This window comes from Quercus lobata, unplaced genomic scaffold, assembly GCF_001633185.2.
Source record: "Quercus lobata isolate SW786 unplaced genomic scaffold, ValleyOak3.0 Primary Assembly Scq3eQI_1910, whole genome shotgun sequence".
Taxonomy (NCBI): Eukaryota; Viridiplantae; Streptophyta; class Magnoliopsida; order Fagales; family Fagaceae; genus Quercus; species Quercus lobata.
The window spans coordinates 1-17,787 of NW_022154933.1; the positions used below are offsets into that span (position 1 = coordinate 1).

At 36.2% G+C, this 17,787-nt stretch overlaps 2 protein-coding genes across 4 annotated transcripts; one reads left to right on the forward strand and one right to left on the reverse strand.

Moving 5' to 3' along the window:
- Positions 1 to 2,425: 2,425 nt before the first annotated feature.
- LOC115973612 (protein cornichon homolog 1-like) lies at positions 2,426 to 8,267 on the reverse strand. Of its 3 annotated transcripts, none has more exons than XM_031093868.1 (5): positions 7,923 to 8,267; positions 6,713 to 6,894; positions 4,873 to 4,995; positions 3,005 to 3,101; positions 2,426 to 2,784 (listed from the first exon to the last, which is right to left on the reverse strand). In XM_031093868.1, the coding sequence occupies exons 1-4, from the start codon at positions 7,995 to 7,997 to the stop codon at positions 3,041 to 3,043; spliced, it is 441 nt and encodes a 146-aa protein (XP_030949728.1). In that variant the 5' UTR covers positions 7,998 to 8,267; the 3' UTR covers positions 2,426 to 2,784; positions 3,005 to 3,040. The 3 variants fall into 3 exon arrangements, with proteins under 3 accessions (XP_030949728.1, XP_030949729.1, XP_030949727.1); XM_031093869.1 differs by having other exon boundaries at positions 2,426 to 2,831; XM_031093867.1 differs by lacking the exon at positions 2,426 to 2,784 and having other exon boundaries at positions 2,850 to 3,101.
- A 5,141-nt stretch (positions 8,268 to 13,408) lies between these two features.
- Positions 13,409 to 14,909, forward strand: LOC115973614. Its single transcript, XM_031093870.1, has 3 exons — positions 13,409 to 13,658; positions 14,281 to 14,588; positions 14,652 to 14,909. The coding sequence occupies exons 1-3, from the start codon at positions 13,409 to 13,411 to the stop codon at positions 14,907 to 14,909; spliced, it is 816 nt and encodes a 271-aa protein (XP_030949730.1).
- The last annotated feature ends 2,878 nt before the right edge of the window (positions 14,910 to 17,787 follow it).

Genomic DNA, 17,787 nt, shown 5'->3' on the forward strand with positions numbered 1-17,787 from the left:
TTAAACCTCTAAGGACACATTTTTCCCCCCACAATTTTTTCACAACTTGTAGAAGTGGTTAAAAAAAAAAAGAAAAAAAAAAAAAGAAAAAAGAAAAAAAGAGAGGTGATTACCTCATATAAAAGTGATTATTCACCATTTACAATTAACCACCTCAACAAGTTGTCAAAAAAGTTGCAGCAAAATTTTATCCCTAGATTTATTTTTTTTTCCTTTCCACTCCTTTACCCCACCCATCCCTTTTATCTAACGGCTTTCGTTTTATATTTTAAGTGTTTACCTTAGGATGTGCTTGAAAGTTCTTAAATAAACCAATATCTTGTTTGAATGTTTATAAGAAAATTAATATCTTGTGTTTTAGAGTTCATAAAAGAATGAAAAAAGGAATTAAAATAAAAGAATGAAAATTATTAACAGGTTTGTTTATACATTGTTTGCATGTTTATAAGAAAATTATTGTTTGGAAGTATTTAACACAATTTTTTATTATAGCAGTATTACAATTTTACTTTTTTTTTTCCCTAAAAAGTTAAAGAGTTTATTTATTTATTTTTAAATGAGCATAAAATGACCCGTTTGGTACGTGTGTTTAAATAACAGTTTTTAATTTTTTTAGAAATACGTGTGGATGATAAAGTGTATGAAAATACGTGTAATGTTGTTTAAAAACTAAAAACCTGTGTTACCAAACGAGCCAATTTCACAAAAATAGGGCTTTGAGGGAAATGTAATGGTTACATGTTCAATTTCCTCCAAATGGCATCATCCATATTATTTTCTTAAAAGGTAAGGGTTAGCTTCAGTGCGCTGGAGTTGACACAATGCGAACATGTAGTAAAAATCAGACATGTCTGTATTGTGTCAACTCTAGTGCATTGAAGACCTGTGTCCTTCCTTAAACTAAGAGTTCTGAGTTCATAAGGCAATATAATGAAATTAAATGGAATTTATAACTTATAAAAATAAAATAAAATAATGAAATAAAAAGGAATAATGTATTCTTTCTTAATGTGTTTAGAAGTTTATAAATAAAAGAAAGGAAAAAGAATAAATATATCTTGTTACCATTACTCTCATTTTATTTTATTTATGTTTTAAAGGAAAGAGTAAAAAACTTAATTTAGATGAATTAACGAGTAGGAATCATTTCATTCACTTGTAAGAAAAATGCATACAAAACCCCTAAATAGAAGAATATTAAAAAAATTTCTTAAAATCTGTTCCAATTAAAAAATGAAAATCGTTTACGAAAGTTGTATTTTTTTTTTTTTTTTGATGCAAAAAATTGCCTATGAGAATGGTTTTCATTTCTTTGGCCGAAGCTATAACAGCAATTTGAATATCAATGCAAATGCAAATTTGGGATGAAGAGTGGGGCTTACAATTTATCCCCAAGGAAAGAATATGTACACATTTTTTTCTCTTCCATAATTATGAGAATAATTCATCTGAAAAATGATTGTGAACATTTGGAAATATTTTCCTCTCTATAGTCATATTTTAAGAACCATAGGAAAGAGCTATAAAGAAAAGGCACGAGTTATCTACTTATCCACATACCATAACAGGGGAGTGCGTGGGCAAACCCTGTTCTCAGAAGTCAGAACTAGTTTAATCTTTAAAGGCCTAGCTAAAAATAAAAAGGTTGGGAGGGCTCGGCCCCACACATTATTATTCGTTATTTTCCCAAAAAGCCCTTTGATTTAATTACTCAGGCAAAAGCTGGCGCATCAGACGGCCAGATCTTGTCGAACTTAATAGGGCCACTTGACAGTGACCACCCGTCTCAGAATGAGGCCCCCACTAGGCTGTAGCACAAAGGAAAGCAGACCCTGATGATGGTGGGTCCCATTGTCAAACAGATGACAACTGCAGTCGAGCGCTGGGCCCGAAAACGACCCAACATCCCTGCATGTACCCCCGGGCCCAATTGCAATTGCGTTGGGGTAAACTATCAGTGGTTATAAATTTCTAATCAGAGTGGGGACCAGTGCCACTAATAGAGTGAGGGGCCCATGGGTTTCCAAACTTTCAAGTGGGACCAACATTATAATTATAAGCATCTTTTGATTGTACAAATAAGGGAACGTTGTTGTGAAACTGCCTATAGTATGTCGGGCCTGGCAGACTGTCGGGTAGAGGACACTTTAGGTGTGAGATAAGGCGGGTCCATGTTTATTTCGTACCTAAACTAAAAAGTCATTGAACTAGTCTAGTAGATTTGGTAACTCGTCAGAAAAGCCCATCACAAATCTAGGAACTAATCAAGCCCATCACAACTCCATTTCTGGCACCAAATCAGACATCTCTGCCCAACCCAAATAAACCCATATCTTGGGCTTCATGAGGTTTGATAGTTTGCAATGGGCTAAAAAAGCTTTACTAAATGCAAGCACCAAGTTGAGCGAGCCTGGGAATGGCCAGCTTTCAGGAAAGAGTACTCTCCTTTCATAAGGCTGCAATAACTTACATGTCAATATTGATGCTCTGGTTATGTTCATTTTTGGCTTTACCATATGCTTAATATTAGGTTACATGGACTACTTTCCCACTTGGTGGTTACTTGCAGTGAGAGAAGCAAGAGATGAATGAATACTAGAGTTTCAATTTCCTGTCCAGGGACCAGATGTGCTATCGCCTATCAGATAAATAAGACATCCTTTTAAAGTTATTCAATCAAGTATGAGGGGCAACTTATAGAAAAAACACACATCTAATAAAGAGTGATTAGCTAAATACACCTGATGATGGATGTCACATGGAAATGCCTTTGAGAATCTCTTCCTGCACGGTAAAATCTCCTTACTTCCAGAAATACGATAAATATTGGTCTACAAGTATTCCCCAAATAAAAATTAAAAGGAGCACTCATGATATCAAAAAAGGGTTACCCAATGTCAGGAGGGATTGATTGTATTAATCCTAACTAGTGATTCCTAAACATCTAAACAAGTGAGCTAAATTTCATCCTTTCAAATAGACCAAATTTATAAGCCAAACTTACAATGAGTTGCCAACATACTGCTGCAGCAGTGCACATTCAAAACAAATGCGTGGCATCATCCGCATCACTTAAAAACTCGAAAACAGATAATGCAAGCCTGCAGATTAAAATTAACTATGAGAGAGAGAGAGAGAGAGAGAGAGAGAGAGAGAGAATCGTGGAATATTCAAGAGCCCAAAAGTACCATAACTGTCTAATTTATTTCGTAAATGAGAAATTACAGATGATAAAGAAATGAAAAGCAGTCCATTATTCAAACTTAACATGGCCCCAAACTTGGTAGCATTCTGTGCCCACCAGTGACATAGTAAACTGGTGGTATACAAAGATATTTCAACCCTTTTGAAGTGCCTACGATTTCTAGTTTAAAACTGAAGCTGATGGATTACTAGGTAACCCTCATGTTTAATCAGACTTATTCCCTGCTACTAATTGGAAGTGGTGAGTGTCAGGTTTTGCCAAACTGAGATGAAGCAAATAAGTGAGGTTTTCAAATGTATTTGTGTGTTGTCAATGTTACCATTCAATAACATTATAACAGAGGTGTTTTTTCACAAATCCACCATTCTATGATAGTCTCCTTATACACTTCATGCTTGTAAAATAGCAAGATGATCAAAGATCAATAGTTATCTCATCTAAACAATGTTAAAATTTCAAGTTCTAAAATTATATACATAAACATTATGGATTAAATAGTAAATAACATCCAATTAATAATAAATTTGATATGTGTTAATAACAAAGAGAACATGTAATCCAACGAAAGATTTTTAAAATAATAATCCAATAATATATTGTTAAGTGATATAACATTGGAAAAAGGTGTAAGATGAAGGAAAATGTAAATAAAATAAGGGGAGTAACTTTGATCTTGATTTCTTTTTGAATGTAAGTAATACATGCATCCTGATGGCCTTACTCTTACAAGGGAAGGAGGCAACATTCGGGATAAAGCTCATTGACAATCTTTAAAATTTTTAATATGCCATAACTTTATTAATTATTATCCATGATCCTAAGGTTTGTTTGGTAAGGTGAAAATGAGAGAGGATGGAAGAGGGAGGAGAAAGAGAGAAGAAGAGATTAGTCTTTCTCCACCATTTGGAAGAGTGGTAAAAGGGGTGGATGGAAAGGAGGGTGGGCTACTATTATTAACCTAGGCCTGCCAACCTCCATTCACCCAAAGATGGGCGTTACTTTGAGATGAACATGGCCAGGGATTAGGGATGGATACAAGTACCATTTTTCCCCTAAGGCTTAATTTTTTTTTCTTGTCAGTTTTGGGAACTTTTTTTGATAGTTATTTTTTTACACCTTTTAATTATACAAATTTCATATGTAACAAGAATATGATAGGAATGATCTTAATATAATTGAAATGATTTGAAAAAAAATAGACATTTTTAAATTTAAAAAAATTATTGATTTCTTAAATATAATTTTCACCAAAATGCAACATTAGAATTTTAAATGACTAAAGAAAATATTAGAAATATTTTACACGCATAATTCATATAACCATATATATATATATACCCCATGTAGATATTGAGGAATACTTAGGCTTAGAGGGTGGTCCCCCTTTCTCGCATAAAATCGATCAGAATTTGAACACGCCATTCTTGAATGAGGTTTGATACCTGAGTGTCTAATTAGGGTTAGGTGATTTAAAAGATAGGATCTTGAAGGAATTTGGTGATTGTTTGGTGTTAAAAAAAGAGTTAAAGACGAAACAAAGAATGATAAATCCCAAGCAATTACATCTAGGTTCCTTACACAATCACACTTAAGAGGAAGAAGGCAATCACCCCTTCAAAGCTTAATAAGTTGCTAGAGATATTTTATGTACTAAGCACAAAACACACCTGCCAGTGATTATGGCAAAAATCACTAAGTAGAAACCAAGCTTGATTAACCGAAACTTCTTCTCAGCATTAAGAAATCTGAACGCCTCAGTGACATCAAAAAGATGCTGCCGTTTCAAAAACCTGAATCATTGCACTAGACTGGTTATGACAATTCCAGTTAAATTTAACTATATAGATAAACATGTGTGTGTGTCCAACCATCAGCAGTTTTATAGTGGTTCCAGAAAAACCATTGAATATCTTCACTTCTCTTTTTCCCTTTTTATTGACAAGTTGCACAAACTCCCAGTTCTCTTGAAACCACAACTATATCTATATGGTGCTATTTGAGCTAAAGCTATTGGCTCCCACATTTTTTAGTTTTCTCTTGACCAATTTTTTCTTGGGGAAACCAGAACCGTTGCATTTTAATTCTGGTAATGACATTACAGTACAAACCAATGGTTTATTCATCAAAATCTTTTTTAGACTAGTGCACCATTTTCCAATGGCATCATAGTTCCTATGGTCAACAGCACTTAAAAATAAAAAATAAAATAATTTGCAATGCCTTTTGTCACAATTTACAACTAAAAGTGTTCGATCTAATCAATTGGTTTTCTAATTTCCAATCACTTCAATAAAATAATTTCTTAACAATAATATCAAACCAATCTAAAAATAGCAGTAATTATGAAATCCCTCAATTTATCTTAGAATAGTAAAATGTAATTCTTCTCATGGAACAAATGCCCTGAATCAATCAATGAAGTTAACTTTTCAAAACATCAGAAAGAAATGAAACAGGAATTTTTCAAAAATCAGAAAGTGATAAGTTTTTCTTCACTAATACAAAAAACGTTTAATCATTAATAACTTAACAGGATTCAAATTTCTGCAGGCCTTAGTTTTTTATGGTAGTTATCATATAGCTATGTTTGAAAACAACTCAACATGCATGCAAACAGTGGTTCAACAATCTCAAAAGCTCAAAAATGCCATCAGGTTAAACTAATATGGGTGACCAGAAGAACACAAAATATCCAGATAGCCATATCATGGAATTCTCTACAATTTTGGTATATCCCAATATCAACAAACAAAGAACTATGTATTTTTTATTATTTATTGTTTTTGAAAAATAGAAGTCCCTGCTTCAACCAAAATTTCCTGATCTTGGATGAGGATAGACTGATGTGGCAAAAGAGAAAAAGGTGGGGGTGAGGATTCAGGCTACAAGAGTATAATTGTTCTGATCTTTCATTCAAAATAGAAAAACAGATTAGACCAATATAAAGAAAACACCAAAGCTAACAAGCCAACTAAAACAACAAAAGTGCAGAAAGTCCCCATCCATTAATCGTTTCCATCAATTACATAAATTGGTAAATGCAATACTTACATCAGAAATTCTAAGTTGAATCTAAATAACAGTTGTAAAGCCTTCATTTATTCCATCTAAAGAGAAGTTGGTCAATGCATTTCAAGTACATTCTCAAAGGCAAAATGTTGCAAGGATCTTAGTGAAAACTAAGTTTTGATATTTACTTTATGCAAACTCCTTTTAAAATCCATGACTTGCTTTTACTATCTTATCTCCTTACATGGTACCAGGCTCCTCAGACAACAGGTCTATGGTGAGTTACTACTTCATTATGTCAAAATTAACTACAGACTTCCTTCTCATTGTCTTAACCTAAACCAAGCCTGCTAATGCCATGTGTTATAACCTTTGGCTCAATTAATATTAAAGTTGATCTTTTTGCAGAGAAATAAGTGAAGAACGAACACCAACTGCATTAAATGCATCGTACAGTATAACATGGTACTTAAAATATTGTTCACAAATTATACTTACAGCATCACATGATAGCAAGTAACAGGAACTGTTATCAGAAACATGAACCAATGCCATGTCAAAAGGAAGCTGGCGCAGAATACTCCTTGGACAATGAACTCAGGGAGAACGATGCGATTAATGCTAGTTGCTGAGTCGTAAATGTTTATGTAGTCAGCTTCCAAGTCCGTCAAGATCACAATCTACCAAAATATTATTCAGAGATATCAGGAATATCCAATTTTAGCATCAACCAAAAAAAAATCTACCAAAATATTATTCAGAGAATGTGACATCATCATAACAACTAACTAATTCCTAAGCACACGAGTAAACAAATTTTTCACATGCTAAAATAATCAAAAGCTAAGCTAATACAGCACTTATCCCACATGTCTAAATCAATCATAACTAACTTACTCATTCACACGCCTTGCCCTTGTGGAATACCTTGATTCGAGCACGTCATCAAGGCACACTTGGCCACATCATCATGCTTTTCTTGAAATGAAAATGCTTGCTTAAAAAGTATCGCATAAAAAACAACTAAAAATGTCCTCTATATTCCTTACAGCACGAAATACAGTTCTTCCTCGACATGTTTTGAACAGTCCATAGCATATACGGAGCCACACCAAATTCTAGAGCCAAAAACATGATCAATGAATATGCATTACGTATTTGATGAATGTTTCATTAATTTATAACTATAAGGACTAAGGCAAGAGATCAAGGTCGTTTTGTCAACTTAATCAGGTATAAACTACAGTTAGATAAACTAAAAACAGTTATAGTAAAAGCAATAACAGTTACAAATTTCTTGATGAAAAAGAAATCAAAATGGCACTTTTCGAGAAAAGGCGATAAAATCAATATAAAAATATTAATAATGACACATGTTCAGGAGCGTGTGTGCTTGGATGCAATCTAGGTATAATTGAACACAAATGGTTAAAGAAATCACCAAAATCGGCATCAATTCAATGCGCCATTATTGTTTGGTTGCTGAGAAAGTGTAAAAAAAAAAAAAAACTATGTCTCTAAATCTCTAAATCGGGTTTATTAACGTACATTTATTTAATTAAGTAAACGAAACTTAATAAATTAAACAAACACAGAAGCAGCATTTAAGAAAAAATTTCCATAACAGATCGCGAAAGCCCGAACAAGAAAATAGGGGTTTAGAAGAAAAGGAATTATGGGGGTTTAAAATTAAGAGAGAAAATAGAACCTGATAAAAGGTGGAAGCCATGAGAGCTAAGTTGATGAGAAAAGCGATGATCCAAAAGAAGAGGTCCATCGACATGATGTTGTTGTTCAATTCGAAATGACGAAATGGAATGGGTCTGTGTCACTGTGTGTGTGTGGGTTTTTAAAGCTAACGGGTTTTGCCTCTCTTCCCCGCTCTCATGGATTTTGGTTTATTAAACTCATTGCTCAATTCAACTGACTGGGGTTTACAATCTCTATTTTTTTTTTCTTTTTTTATGGGATACAATCTCTATTTTAGAAACTTTACTAACTCTACCTCATGACAGAGACAAACGTCTCTCATGCAGAACACTTTCATAAAATATAAAAAATTAAATTAAATGAAAAATACTGTAATCTATATCATCTGTAGGGCTATTTAAAGGGCTCTCTTGTTTGGATTCCTAACTTTTTTTTTTGTTTAAAATTATTCTTACACTCCTATGTTTATGTAGAGACAATTAAATGACAATTTGATAAAAATATAATTCTAATTTTCATTAAAATATTACCTAAAAAATAAGGTCATTCTTCTATTGATTTTCAAATTACTTTATTTACTTCTAAATTAAATTCTCAAAATAAAAATTAAATATAAAAAATATAGATAATTTTTGTTTTTGCAATAAAATAGGACCAATAAGCCAAAAGTTTTCAGTAAACAAAAAAAAAAACCCTCATTGCACGCGCAAAGCGTGTGTAATGTGGCTAGTATTATATAATAAAAGTTGAGTTTAAAAGTCGTAGTAGTGCCAAGTGGCTTCACCAAATTGTAGAATTTTTTTTTTTAATTTTTAGATTTAAAAGAAATATATAATTTTTTTTCTCCTATAATTTCTAAGATGATAAAAATCTTAGTTTGATTACAATCCAAATTCTTCATTTAATCATTTTCTAATTATAATATATAAGCTGAAAAAAATTATAATTAAAAAAAATAGCAACAAAAAAAATCTTACACGTTAATCTTGCAAGTTTTAGATTTAGATTATTTAAAAAATAGTTATAATTGCAGAAATTTTATAGTAAGATATGTGATAGAAAACAAAAATATATTAATATTTTTCTTAATTTCTCTCTACAATTTCTAAAAGAGTTTGCGAATAAAATTATCTATAATTTGATTTTTATCCGAAAACTTCTTCAATTCTAATCGATCTCTTCTTTAATAGTTATAATAGGTATATATAACGTTATGAAAATACTAATATTAATTGATAAGAAAAAAGACAAAACAAAAAACATCTGTAATACCCCTAATGTTTCTTGAATAACACAAAAAAAAAAAAAAAAAAGAAAAAAAATAAAAACCTCACGTAAAGCAGAGGGATTACGTTAGTTACACGTATATATTTTTTTTTTTTTTTTTTAGTATATAATTATATTATAACATAGAGATGATTAATAATGATTAATATATTAGGAGAATATAATTGATATTCACTAGTATATATCTAAAAAAAATCGTATAATTCAATCATAAATTATGTTATAATTACTACACGGATTACTTTTTTTTGAGACAAGATAGTTTACAAATCTACAACGTTTATTATAAATTTTTTTATAAAAAAAAAAAAAGGTATAATTTTGTTTTCTTATCTTCTTCTCCTATAATTATGTTACTACACGTAGTAAAAAAAAAATAGCAAATAAAAAAAAAACATATAATACTACATGTAAAAGGAAAACAGCAACCTAACAGCAACGCGATCCACTTGAAAAATGTCTTTTATAAAATTCTATTCAATTAACAATAGACTAATATTAGACTTTTTATTCATATTGACTTCTTTAATGTGAACTGTATATATATCTCAAATAATTCATAATGAATACCTACAATACAATTCTTTTTCTCTATTCTTCTGCCTACAACCTCTATTCTTCTCTTCCTCTACCTACAACTTTGCGAGTATGTATTTACATATTTAAACTTTTACATTTACATTGCAATACAATATTTGAGTGTGGTACCCTAGAAGGTCTAGATACTAACGTAGTTCAATTATATTTTAAATTCTATGATTTTTTTATAAAAAATTTTAGACAATGCAATTCATCTTTGATTTGGTGTTCTTAATTGATTATGCTGATTATTTCCTCGCTTATGGTAACATTAAAATAACTTATAGGTAAACTTTTATATTTACATTGCAATTTAGAAGAGTAATGCTATAGATACAAACTATTTTACAACATTTTTACAAACCACTGATATAGCAAATTCTTACGGTTCTAATATGAGCCCATCACTAACATCACATTTTTACTTACAATAACTATTTGAAAAATACTAAAGTTACATCAGCAGTTTGTAAAAATGTTGTAAAATAGTTTGTATACATAGCATTACTCTAGTTTAGAAACTCTATATACTTATATTTTTGTGATTAATGGAATTTGTTATATTTTTGTAATTTATGGAATTTGTTTTTGGTTATATATGCAAGAAGTTTATATATGGTTAGCACTTTTACTACTCTTCACGTTAGCAAGAATAATGGAAAGATTTTTAAGTGCCATATATAAAACTTGCCATAATATAAAACTTACAATTTTACTACTAAGAGCTTTTTGAAATTTAAAACTAGCCATAATTTTTAAAATATTTTTACTATTTTATTTGTTATTAAATTTACTTATATTATCAAAAAATATATATTTAAAAAAAATTATATATAATTTTTTTATTAAGCCGTGCAATGTATAATACTAGTATATATATAAAACCGAAACCTTTGAAATTCTCACAATTTTTCATGTCAACACAATATTTAAATAAAATTATCATTTTATTTAAACAAAATTATTTTTGTTTAATCCAAACTTGACAAGGAGTGAAACTCTATCTCTCTAACAAGTCCAATTTAAACTCAATGTCATTATTATCATTTTTTTAAAATAGAATTATTTTTGTTTAATCTGAAGTCTCTGAAGCTCTCACAATTTTCTACGTCAACACAATATTTATAAAAAAAAATTATCATTTTATTTAAATAAACGTGTTTAAATAAGTCCAAATTTAACAAAAAGTGAAACTCTATCTCTTTAATAAGTTTAATTTAAACTCAAACTCAAACTCAAACGTTGATAATTTATCTCCAAATTTGCAAAGTTAATCATGAACACCATAAAAGTAATGCAAACCCCAATATATATATATATATATATATATATATATGTAAGGACTCAATTTGTAACGACCCAAAATGATATTGGGTTCGCACGTAAAAAGGCCCAAACAATATCATTTGTAGAGCGTGGGTTTTAAAGGATAGGCCTTGGTCACCAGACGGTGGTTAGTCGTGGTGTTCATATAGAATTAAACCGTGTTCGCTTGAGGAGTCTTTCTCCTTGAAGCGGTCTAGGAGGCTCTTGTTCTTGACCTTTTTTCCCCCCCAACCTTTTTTGGCACATCAGTCTTCACATTATATAGCCTTTCTTGGCTGATCCTGGCCCTCCACCTGTTGATCAGGCAGGTGCCCATTCAAGTATCTATCCCATCAGCTGCCTCCCCTTGCTTTTTGTTAGTTGCAATAACCGAAACTACACTGTTCATGCGTTTTTTCTCATTAACATGGTTAGGACGTTTGTGGACGCATTCAATGCGGAGGGGACATATTTACCTTGAACCACCTCCACACCGTACCCCCACGTGAATCCCATTCTACTCGCCTTTTCTCCTGGGGGCCTTTTGGAGACTGCCTTTGACGATATGTCACTCTTCCCTTCGAAGTCTTGGGATGCCGAAGACAGGGCCATCCTCAGCTGCGTCTCTAGGCTATTTGGTCTTTTCCTACTTGTCCTCGGCAACTACCCTCCTCGGCACGGGCCCTGGGCCCTAGTGGAAAGCGAGCCGGGTCGTAAGTTCTCTGGCCCCACAATAGCCCCTTAAAATCCTGCTATCCGGCTCCTCGGACGGATAGGAGGGTTTTGATGACATCAGACGTCTGTCAATGCTTGTTAATCCTTGTCACCTATCGGTTCTCGAGACTTTTCGCCTACCCGAGACACGTTCTTAGAGCCTTTGGAAGGTGAAACGTGTCCTTATTAAATGCAGGCGGCTCTGTGCTTCCCACGTTCAACGGCATGATGGAGATCTAACGGTGGAGATTTCCTTGCCTTTATGGGCGGGAAAATTCGTGCAGTTACTTTCGATAGGAGGCATAAATGATTTTTGGAACTGATTTTTCTCTTCAGTTTTGCACTTAAGAGTTCTAGCGCATATACCTTGGGTTCAACTGAATTTTCGTCCAAACTCAAGTCTATCTCCAGCATCAAAAAGCCTGTCCGAGGCACCTTTCCTCTTTTCTGTAAGTTCTCTGCCTCCATTAACTAGTACTTTTTCCTTTCTGGATTTATTTTTCTCTTGTCCCTCTCCTTCTCCCGTAGTTGGTTAAGGCTGTTTAGTAGTTCTTAGAGATGGTTAAAATGAGACTGAGGAAATTGGTTGAGACTGAAGAGGTGATGGAAAAGTTCATCGCCGATTATAGAATTCCCACCAACGTGAGTTTGAGGCACTGTAAGATGGGGGAGTGGCATATTCTGAGAAATACGGGCGAGGTGGTAATTCCTGTTATCGCCTTCGTAGAGGGGGGTATGAGAATCCCCATGGGGCCAGTAATGAAGAATTACCTTAGGCATTTCCGGTTAACTCCCACCCAATGCGCTGTCAATATGTTTAGGATTCTGGGTTGTGTGGATGCCCTAAATGAGAAAATGGGGCTAAGACTAACCCATCATGACGTGAATTGGTGCTACAATCTCCAAAAATTAAAGGGCAAAATCTATTATATGAAGACCAGAGACGAAAGGGTTCGGCTAATTCAGTGCCTCCCCAACTCCAGCAAGGGGTTGAACAAAGACTTTCTTATTCTATATGGGGAATGGCACGACGGCGTTCCATGCCCAATGGTGGAGGGAGAACCAGGTGGGATATAGAGAGTGGAAGGGTGCTGATCCTTTGCACCATTTTAATTTGACGTGGTTCGGTTACTAACCATGCGCATGTCTTTTTCTTGCAGATCCCAACGCCTTTCATTGGCACTTTCACCTAGTTAACCGGGTGGATTTGGAGACTGTTCTTCAGGCGGCAGTTTTTGTAAATGACAATGATGGTCAAGTCAGAGCCGCTCACAAAATCTTAGGGTACGCTCCCCTTCAGAAGTCGTTCGCCAACCCAAAGCACGTGATTAGCGCTATCTGTCCTCGGCTCCAAAAATTACCATAGTTGAACAAGGGTTTTTGATCTCCAAAGGATCTCCTGTCCCAGTGGGCATCCCATTTGTGGGCTCTTCGTCGCTTCATCGCGCAGCGGAGGACGAAGATAATCTGGATCCGTCCGAGGAGGGTTTTGGGGCATTTGATCAAGCCGACCCATCCGAGGATCCTTCTGGCGATCTAGGGGACCCAGACTTGTCCGAAGCGGAGCTATTGTCAGTAGGTACATCCTCCTGAACCGAGATGGGACTTAAGAGAAAGCCCCCGACCAGCTTACTTGACCTCCTCGAGGGTCAACTAGGGAAGGGTGCGCAAGGAACATCGCAGTCCAGTGTTCCATCTCCACCACCTCAGCCCCAGACCATCCAGACCAGGTCATCCTCCACCAAGTCGCAGCCACAATCTCCCCGCCCCAAACTTCCTACTCTTCCTCAAACAGCTCTGCCTCCTCAGCCGGAGCCTACCGACTCAAAGAGAAAGAGGAGTCCCAAGGGTAAGGAGCCTATGAACGGGGGAAAATCACAATCTTATAAGGAGAGGAATGAAGCCCCGTGTGTGAAACAATTAAAGATTGGGCACCAAAGCAAGGGTAAAGAGACCGAAGTCCAATCCGCCCAAAGCAAGAGGAAGGGGATCGAAGCCCAATCCTTGCCAAGCGCCTAGCTTCCCGCCCCAATGCTCCACGGGGGGCCACTACTAGAAACCGCGTCCATGAGGGATCTTGGAGATGGCGAGGACGGTTATGTGGCCGACGCATTAGGGAGAACCATGCTACTTCCCACCGACGTGGATGAGTTGAAGAAAATGAGGATGCAGGAGGTTTTCCTCAGTACGAAGAGGTACTTGGGCATGGTAAGGCTCTTGAAACCTAAAACTTTATTAACTCTTGCTCCCGGTCTGTAACTCACGATGTATTTATCTCACTTGACAAGCTCTCCAGGCCACCTATAGGATGGAGGAGGAAGTTAACAAGTAGAGTAAGGCCCCCGAGAATGAACGCTGCAAACGCATAGACGCCGCGCGGACTCTCAAAGCTTCCAAGGACGACCTTGCAAAGGCTAAGAAGGCTTTAAAGAAGGCTATCTGAGAAAGGGATAGCGTTTCGGCGGGTTTAGATGGCACCCAAAAACAGGCCGAGGAACAGACAAAACGTCTACTAGAAGCTGAGGATCAGTTGCAAATAGTCAAGGAGCAGATCAGTGATTTGAAGAAAAGATTGATCTCGGCAGAGAATGCTAAAGGTGTGGCGGAGTATGCCCGGGACGAAGCCGTGAGGGCCAAGCAGGAGGCTGAGTTTGCCAGAAACGAGGCCGAAGCTGCTAGGGACAAGGCTGAGGATGAGGGTTACAATATGGGGGTTGTTGAAACCCAAGCCTCCCTTAAAGCCCAAATTCCCGGAGTGTGCAGGCTATACTGCTCCCAGGTTTGGGAAGAGGCCTTAAAGCGAGCTGGGGTGGATGCTTCGTCTGATTTATGGAAAGCGGAGAGCATATTTTACCCACCAGCCATCCGTGAGGCCGCCTCTGCCAGCTCCGAGGCTATGAGCGATCAACACGAGGCAGGGGTTACTCAGTCAGAAGCTGCACAGATCAGCGTCCCTCCTCGTGAGTCGCTTAAAGGGGGAAAGCTTCATGATGTGATAGAAGCACTTGAAAGTATGGATCCCGAGGTGCCCAAAGAGGATGCCGAGCCTATGGTCAGCGCTCAGATCCCTGATGCCGACGAGCCAGCCATCCTTGCCTAGCCCTTGCAGGCAATTCCCCTCGCTGAGGTCCCCAAGAGTATCGACACCGATCTTGCTCAGCCTTCCCCAGAAGGGACTGTCCTCCAGGGCGTCGAAGCTAGTCCTGTTCTGCCTTCCCAGGATGTGGCCGACACAAAATTGAAGAAGTAGAAACCCCAGCCAGCCTCCGTATCTGTTTTTAGTTTAATGATTGACTAGTTTCCCTTTTATCTTGAAACTTTTATAATTTGCTTGTAGTTGAACCTGTTGAACACATATATGAAATTCTTTTCTTCCTCTTTTCTTTTGATTACATGTCAGTTGCCCTCGTTGATACTTACTATTGTTACGGACCTTATGATTTTTGAACTAGTTATCTTAATAAGTATAAATAGTTATGCATGCGATATATTTAGAATCATGTTTCGGAATGTTAGCTTACCCGCACTCATAGGGCGTTGAACTCGTGTCTGAACCTCCTTCAATGGAGATATAGGCATCATCCGAGATGTCCCGTGTGTTGTTAGGTCCAACTTAGTATCCAGATTTCCTTTAGGTAGTTGGTTTCCTCATAGGTTCGAGTCCGAGGACTATGCAATACCTTGGTTCTGTCCAAAACTTGATTTTTTAGCAGTTGGTTTCCCCATAGGTTTGAGTCTAAGGACCATGCAATACCTTAGTTCTGTCTAAAATTTGATTTTTTAAGTAGTTGGTTTCCCCATAGGCTTGAGTCCGAGGACCATGCAATATCTTGGTTTTGTCCAAAACTTGATTTTTTAAGTAGTTGGTTTCCCCATAGGTTTGAGTCCGAGGACCATGCAATATCTTGGTTCTGTCCAAAACTTAGCTTTTTTAAGTAGTTGGTTTCCCCATAGGTTCGAGTCCGAGGACCATGCAATATCTTGGTTCTGTCAAAAACTTAGTTTTTTTAAGTAGTTGGTTTCCCCATAGGTTCGAGTTCGAAGACCATGCAATACCTTGGTTCTGTCCAAAACTTAGCTTTTTTAAGTAGTTGGTTTCCCCATAGGTTTGAGTCCGAGGACCATGCAATACCTTGGTTCTGTCCAAAACTTAGCTTTTTAAGTAGTTGGTTTCCCCATAGGTTTGAGTCTGAGAACCATGCAATACCTTGGTTCTGTCCAAAACTAGATTTTTTAAGTAGTTGGTTTCCCCATAGGTTTGAGTCCGAGGACCATGCAATACCTTGGTTCTATTCAAAATTTAGCTTTTTAAGTAGTTGGTTTCTCTATAGGTTTGAGTCCGAGGACCATGCAATACCTTGGTTCTGTCCAAAACTTGATTTTTAAGTAGTTGGTTTCCCTATAGATTTGAGTCCGAGGACCATGCAATACCTTGGTTCTGTCAAAAACTTAGCTTTTTAAGTAGTTGGTTTCCCCATAGGTTTGAGTCCGAGGACCATGCAATACCTTGGTTCTGTCAAAAACTTAGCTTTTTAAGTAGTTGGTTTCCCCATAGGTTTGAGTTCGAGGACCATGCAATACCTTGGTTCTATCCAAAACTTGATTTTTAAGTAGTTGGTTTCCCCATAAGTTTGAGTCCGAGGACTATGCAATACCTTGGTTCTGTCCAAAACTTAACTTTTTAAGTAGTTGGTTTCCCCATAGGTTTGAGTCTGAGAACCATGCAATACCTTGGTTCTGTCCAAAACTAGATTTTTTAAGTAGTTGGTTTCCCCATAGGTTTGAGTCCGAGGACCATGCAATACCTTGGTTCTGTCAAAAACTTAGCTTTTTAAGTAGTTGGTTTCCCTATAGGTTTGAGTCTGAGGACCATGAAATACCTTGGTTCTGTCCAAAACTTGATTTTTAAGTAGTTGGTTTCCCTATAGGTTTGAGTTCGAGGACCATGCAATACCTTGGTTCTGTCCAAAACTTAGCTTTTTAAATAGTTGGTTTCTCCATAGGTTTGAGTCCGAGGACCATGTAATACCTTGGTTCTGTCCAAAACTTAACTTTTTAAGTAGTTGGTTTCCCCATAGGTTTGAGTCCGAGGACCATGCAATACCTTGGTTCTGTCCAAAACTTGATTTTTAAGTAGTTGGTTTCCCCATAGGTTTGAGTCCGAGGACGATGCAATACCTTGGTTCTGTCCAAAACTTAGCTTTTTAAGTAGTTGGTTTCCCTATAGGTTTGAGTCCGAGGACCATGCAATACCTTGGTTCTATTCAAAACTTAGCTTTTTAAGTAGTTGGTTTCCCTATAGGTTTGAGTCCGAGACCATGCAAATAACCTGGTTCTATTCAAAACTTAGCTTTTTAAGTAGTTTGGTTTTCCCTATAGGTTTGAGTCGAGAACCATGCAATACCTGTTTCTGTCCCAAAAAACTTGATTTTAAGTAGTTGGTTCCCTATAGGTTGAGTCCGAGGAACCATGCAATACCTTGGTTCTGCCAAACTTAGCTTTTAAGAGTGGTTTCCCCATAGGTTTGAGTCCGAGGACCATGCAATACCTGGTTCTGTCAAAAACTTAGCTTTTTAAGTAGTTGGTTTCCCATAGGTTTGAGTCCGAGACCATGCAATACCTTGATTCTGTCCAAAACTTGATATTTAAGTAGTTGGTTTCCCCTTAGGTTTGAGTCCGAGGACCATGCAATACTTTGGTTCTGTCCAAAACTTGATATCTAAGTAGTTGGTTTCCCATAGGTTTGAGTTCGAGGACCATGCAATACCTTGGTTCTGTCCAAAACTTGATTTTTAAGTAGTTGGTTTCCCCATAGGTTTGAGTTCGAGGACCATGCAATACCTTGGTTCTGTCCAAAACTTGATATCTAAGTAGTTGGTTTCCCATAGGTTTGAGTCCGAGGACCCCCATAGTTGAGTTCCGAGAACCATGGCAATACTTGGTTCTGTCAAAAACTTAATTTTTAAAGAAAGTTTGTT

Excerpts from the sequence above, each read along its gene's own strand:
- LOC115973612 (XM_031093868.1), bottom strand. The coding sequence starts at position 7,997 with ATGTCGATGGACCTCTTCTTTTGGATCATCGCTTTTCTCATCAACTTA. Across the intron at positions 4,996-6,712 it reads ACTTGCTATCATGTGATGCT|GTTTTTGAAACGGCAGCATC; the intron begins GTAAGTATAATT and ends GCAATGATTCAG. Across the intron at positions 3,102-4,872 it reads TTTGCCATAATCACTGGCAG|GCTTGCATTATCTGTTTTCG; the intron begins GTGTGTTTTGTG and ends TTTAATCTGCAG.
- LOC115973614 (XM_031093870.1), top strand. The coding sequence starts at position 13,409 with ATGGGACTTAAGAGAAAGCCCCCGACCAGCTTACTTGACCTCCTCGAG. Across the intron at positions 13,659-14,280 it reads GAGAAAGAGGAGTCCCAAGG|ATGGCACCCAAAAACAGGCC; the intron begins GTAAGGAGCCTA and ends CGGCGGGTTTAG. Across the intron at positions 14,589-14,651 it reads GCAGGCTATACTGCTCCCAG|AGCATATTTTACCCACCAGC; the intron begins GTTTGGGAAGAG and ends TGGAAAGCGGAG.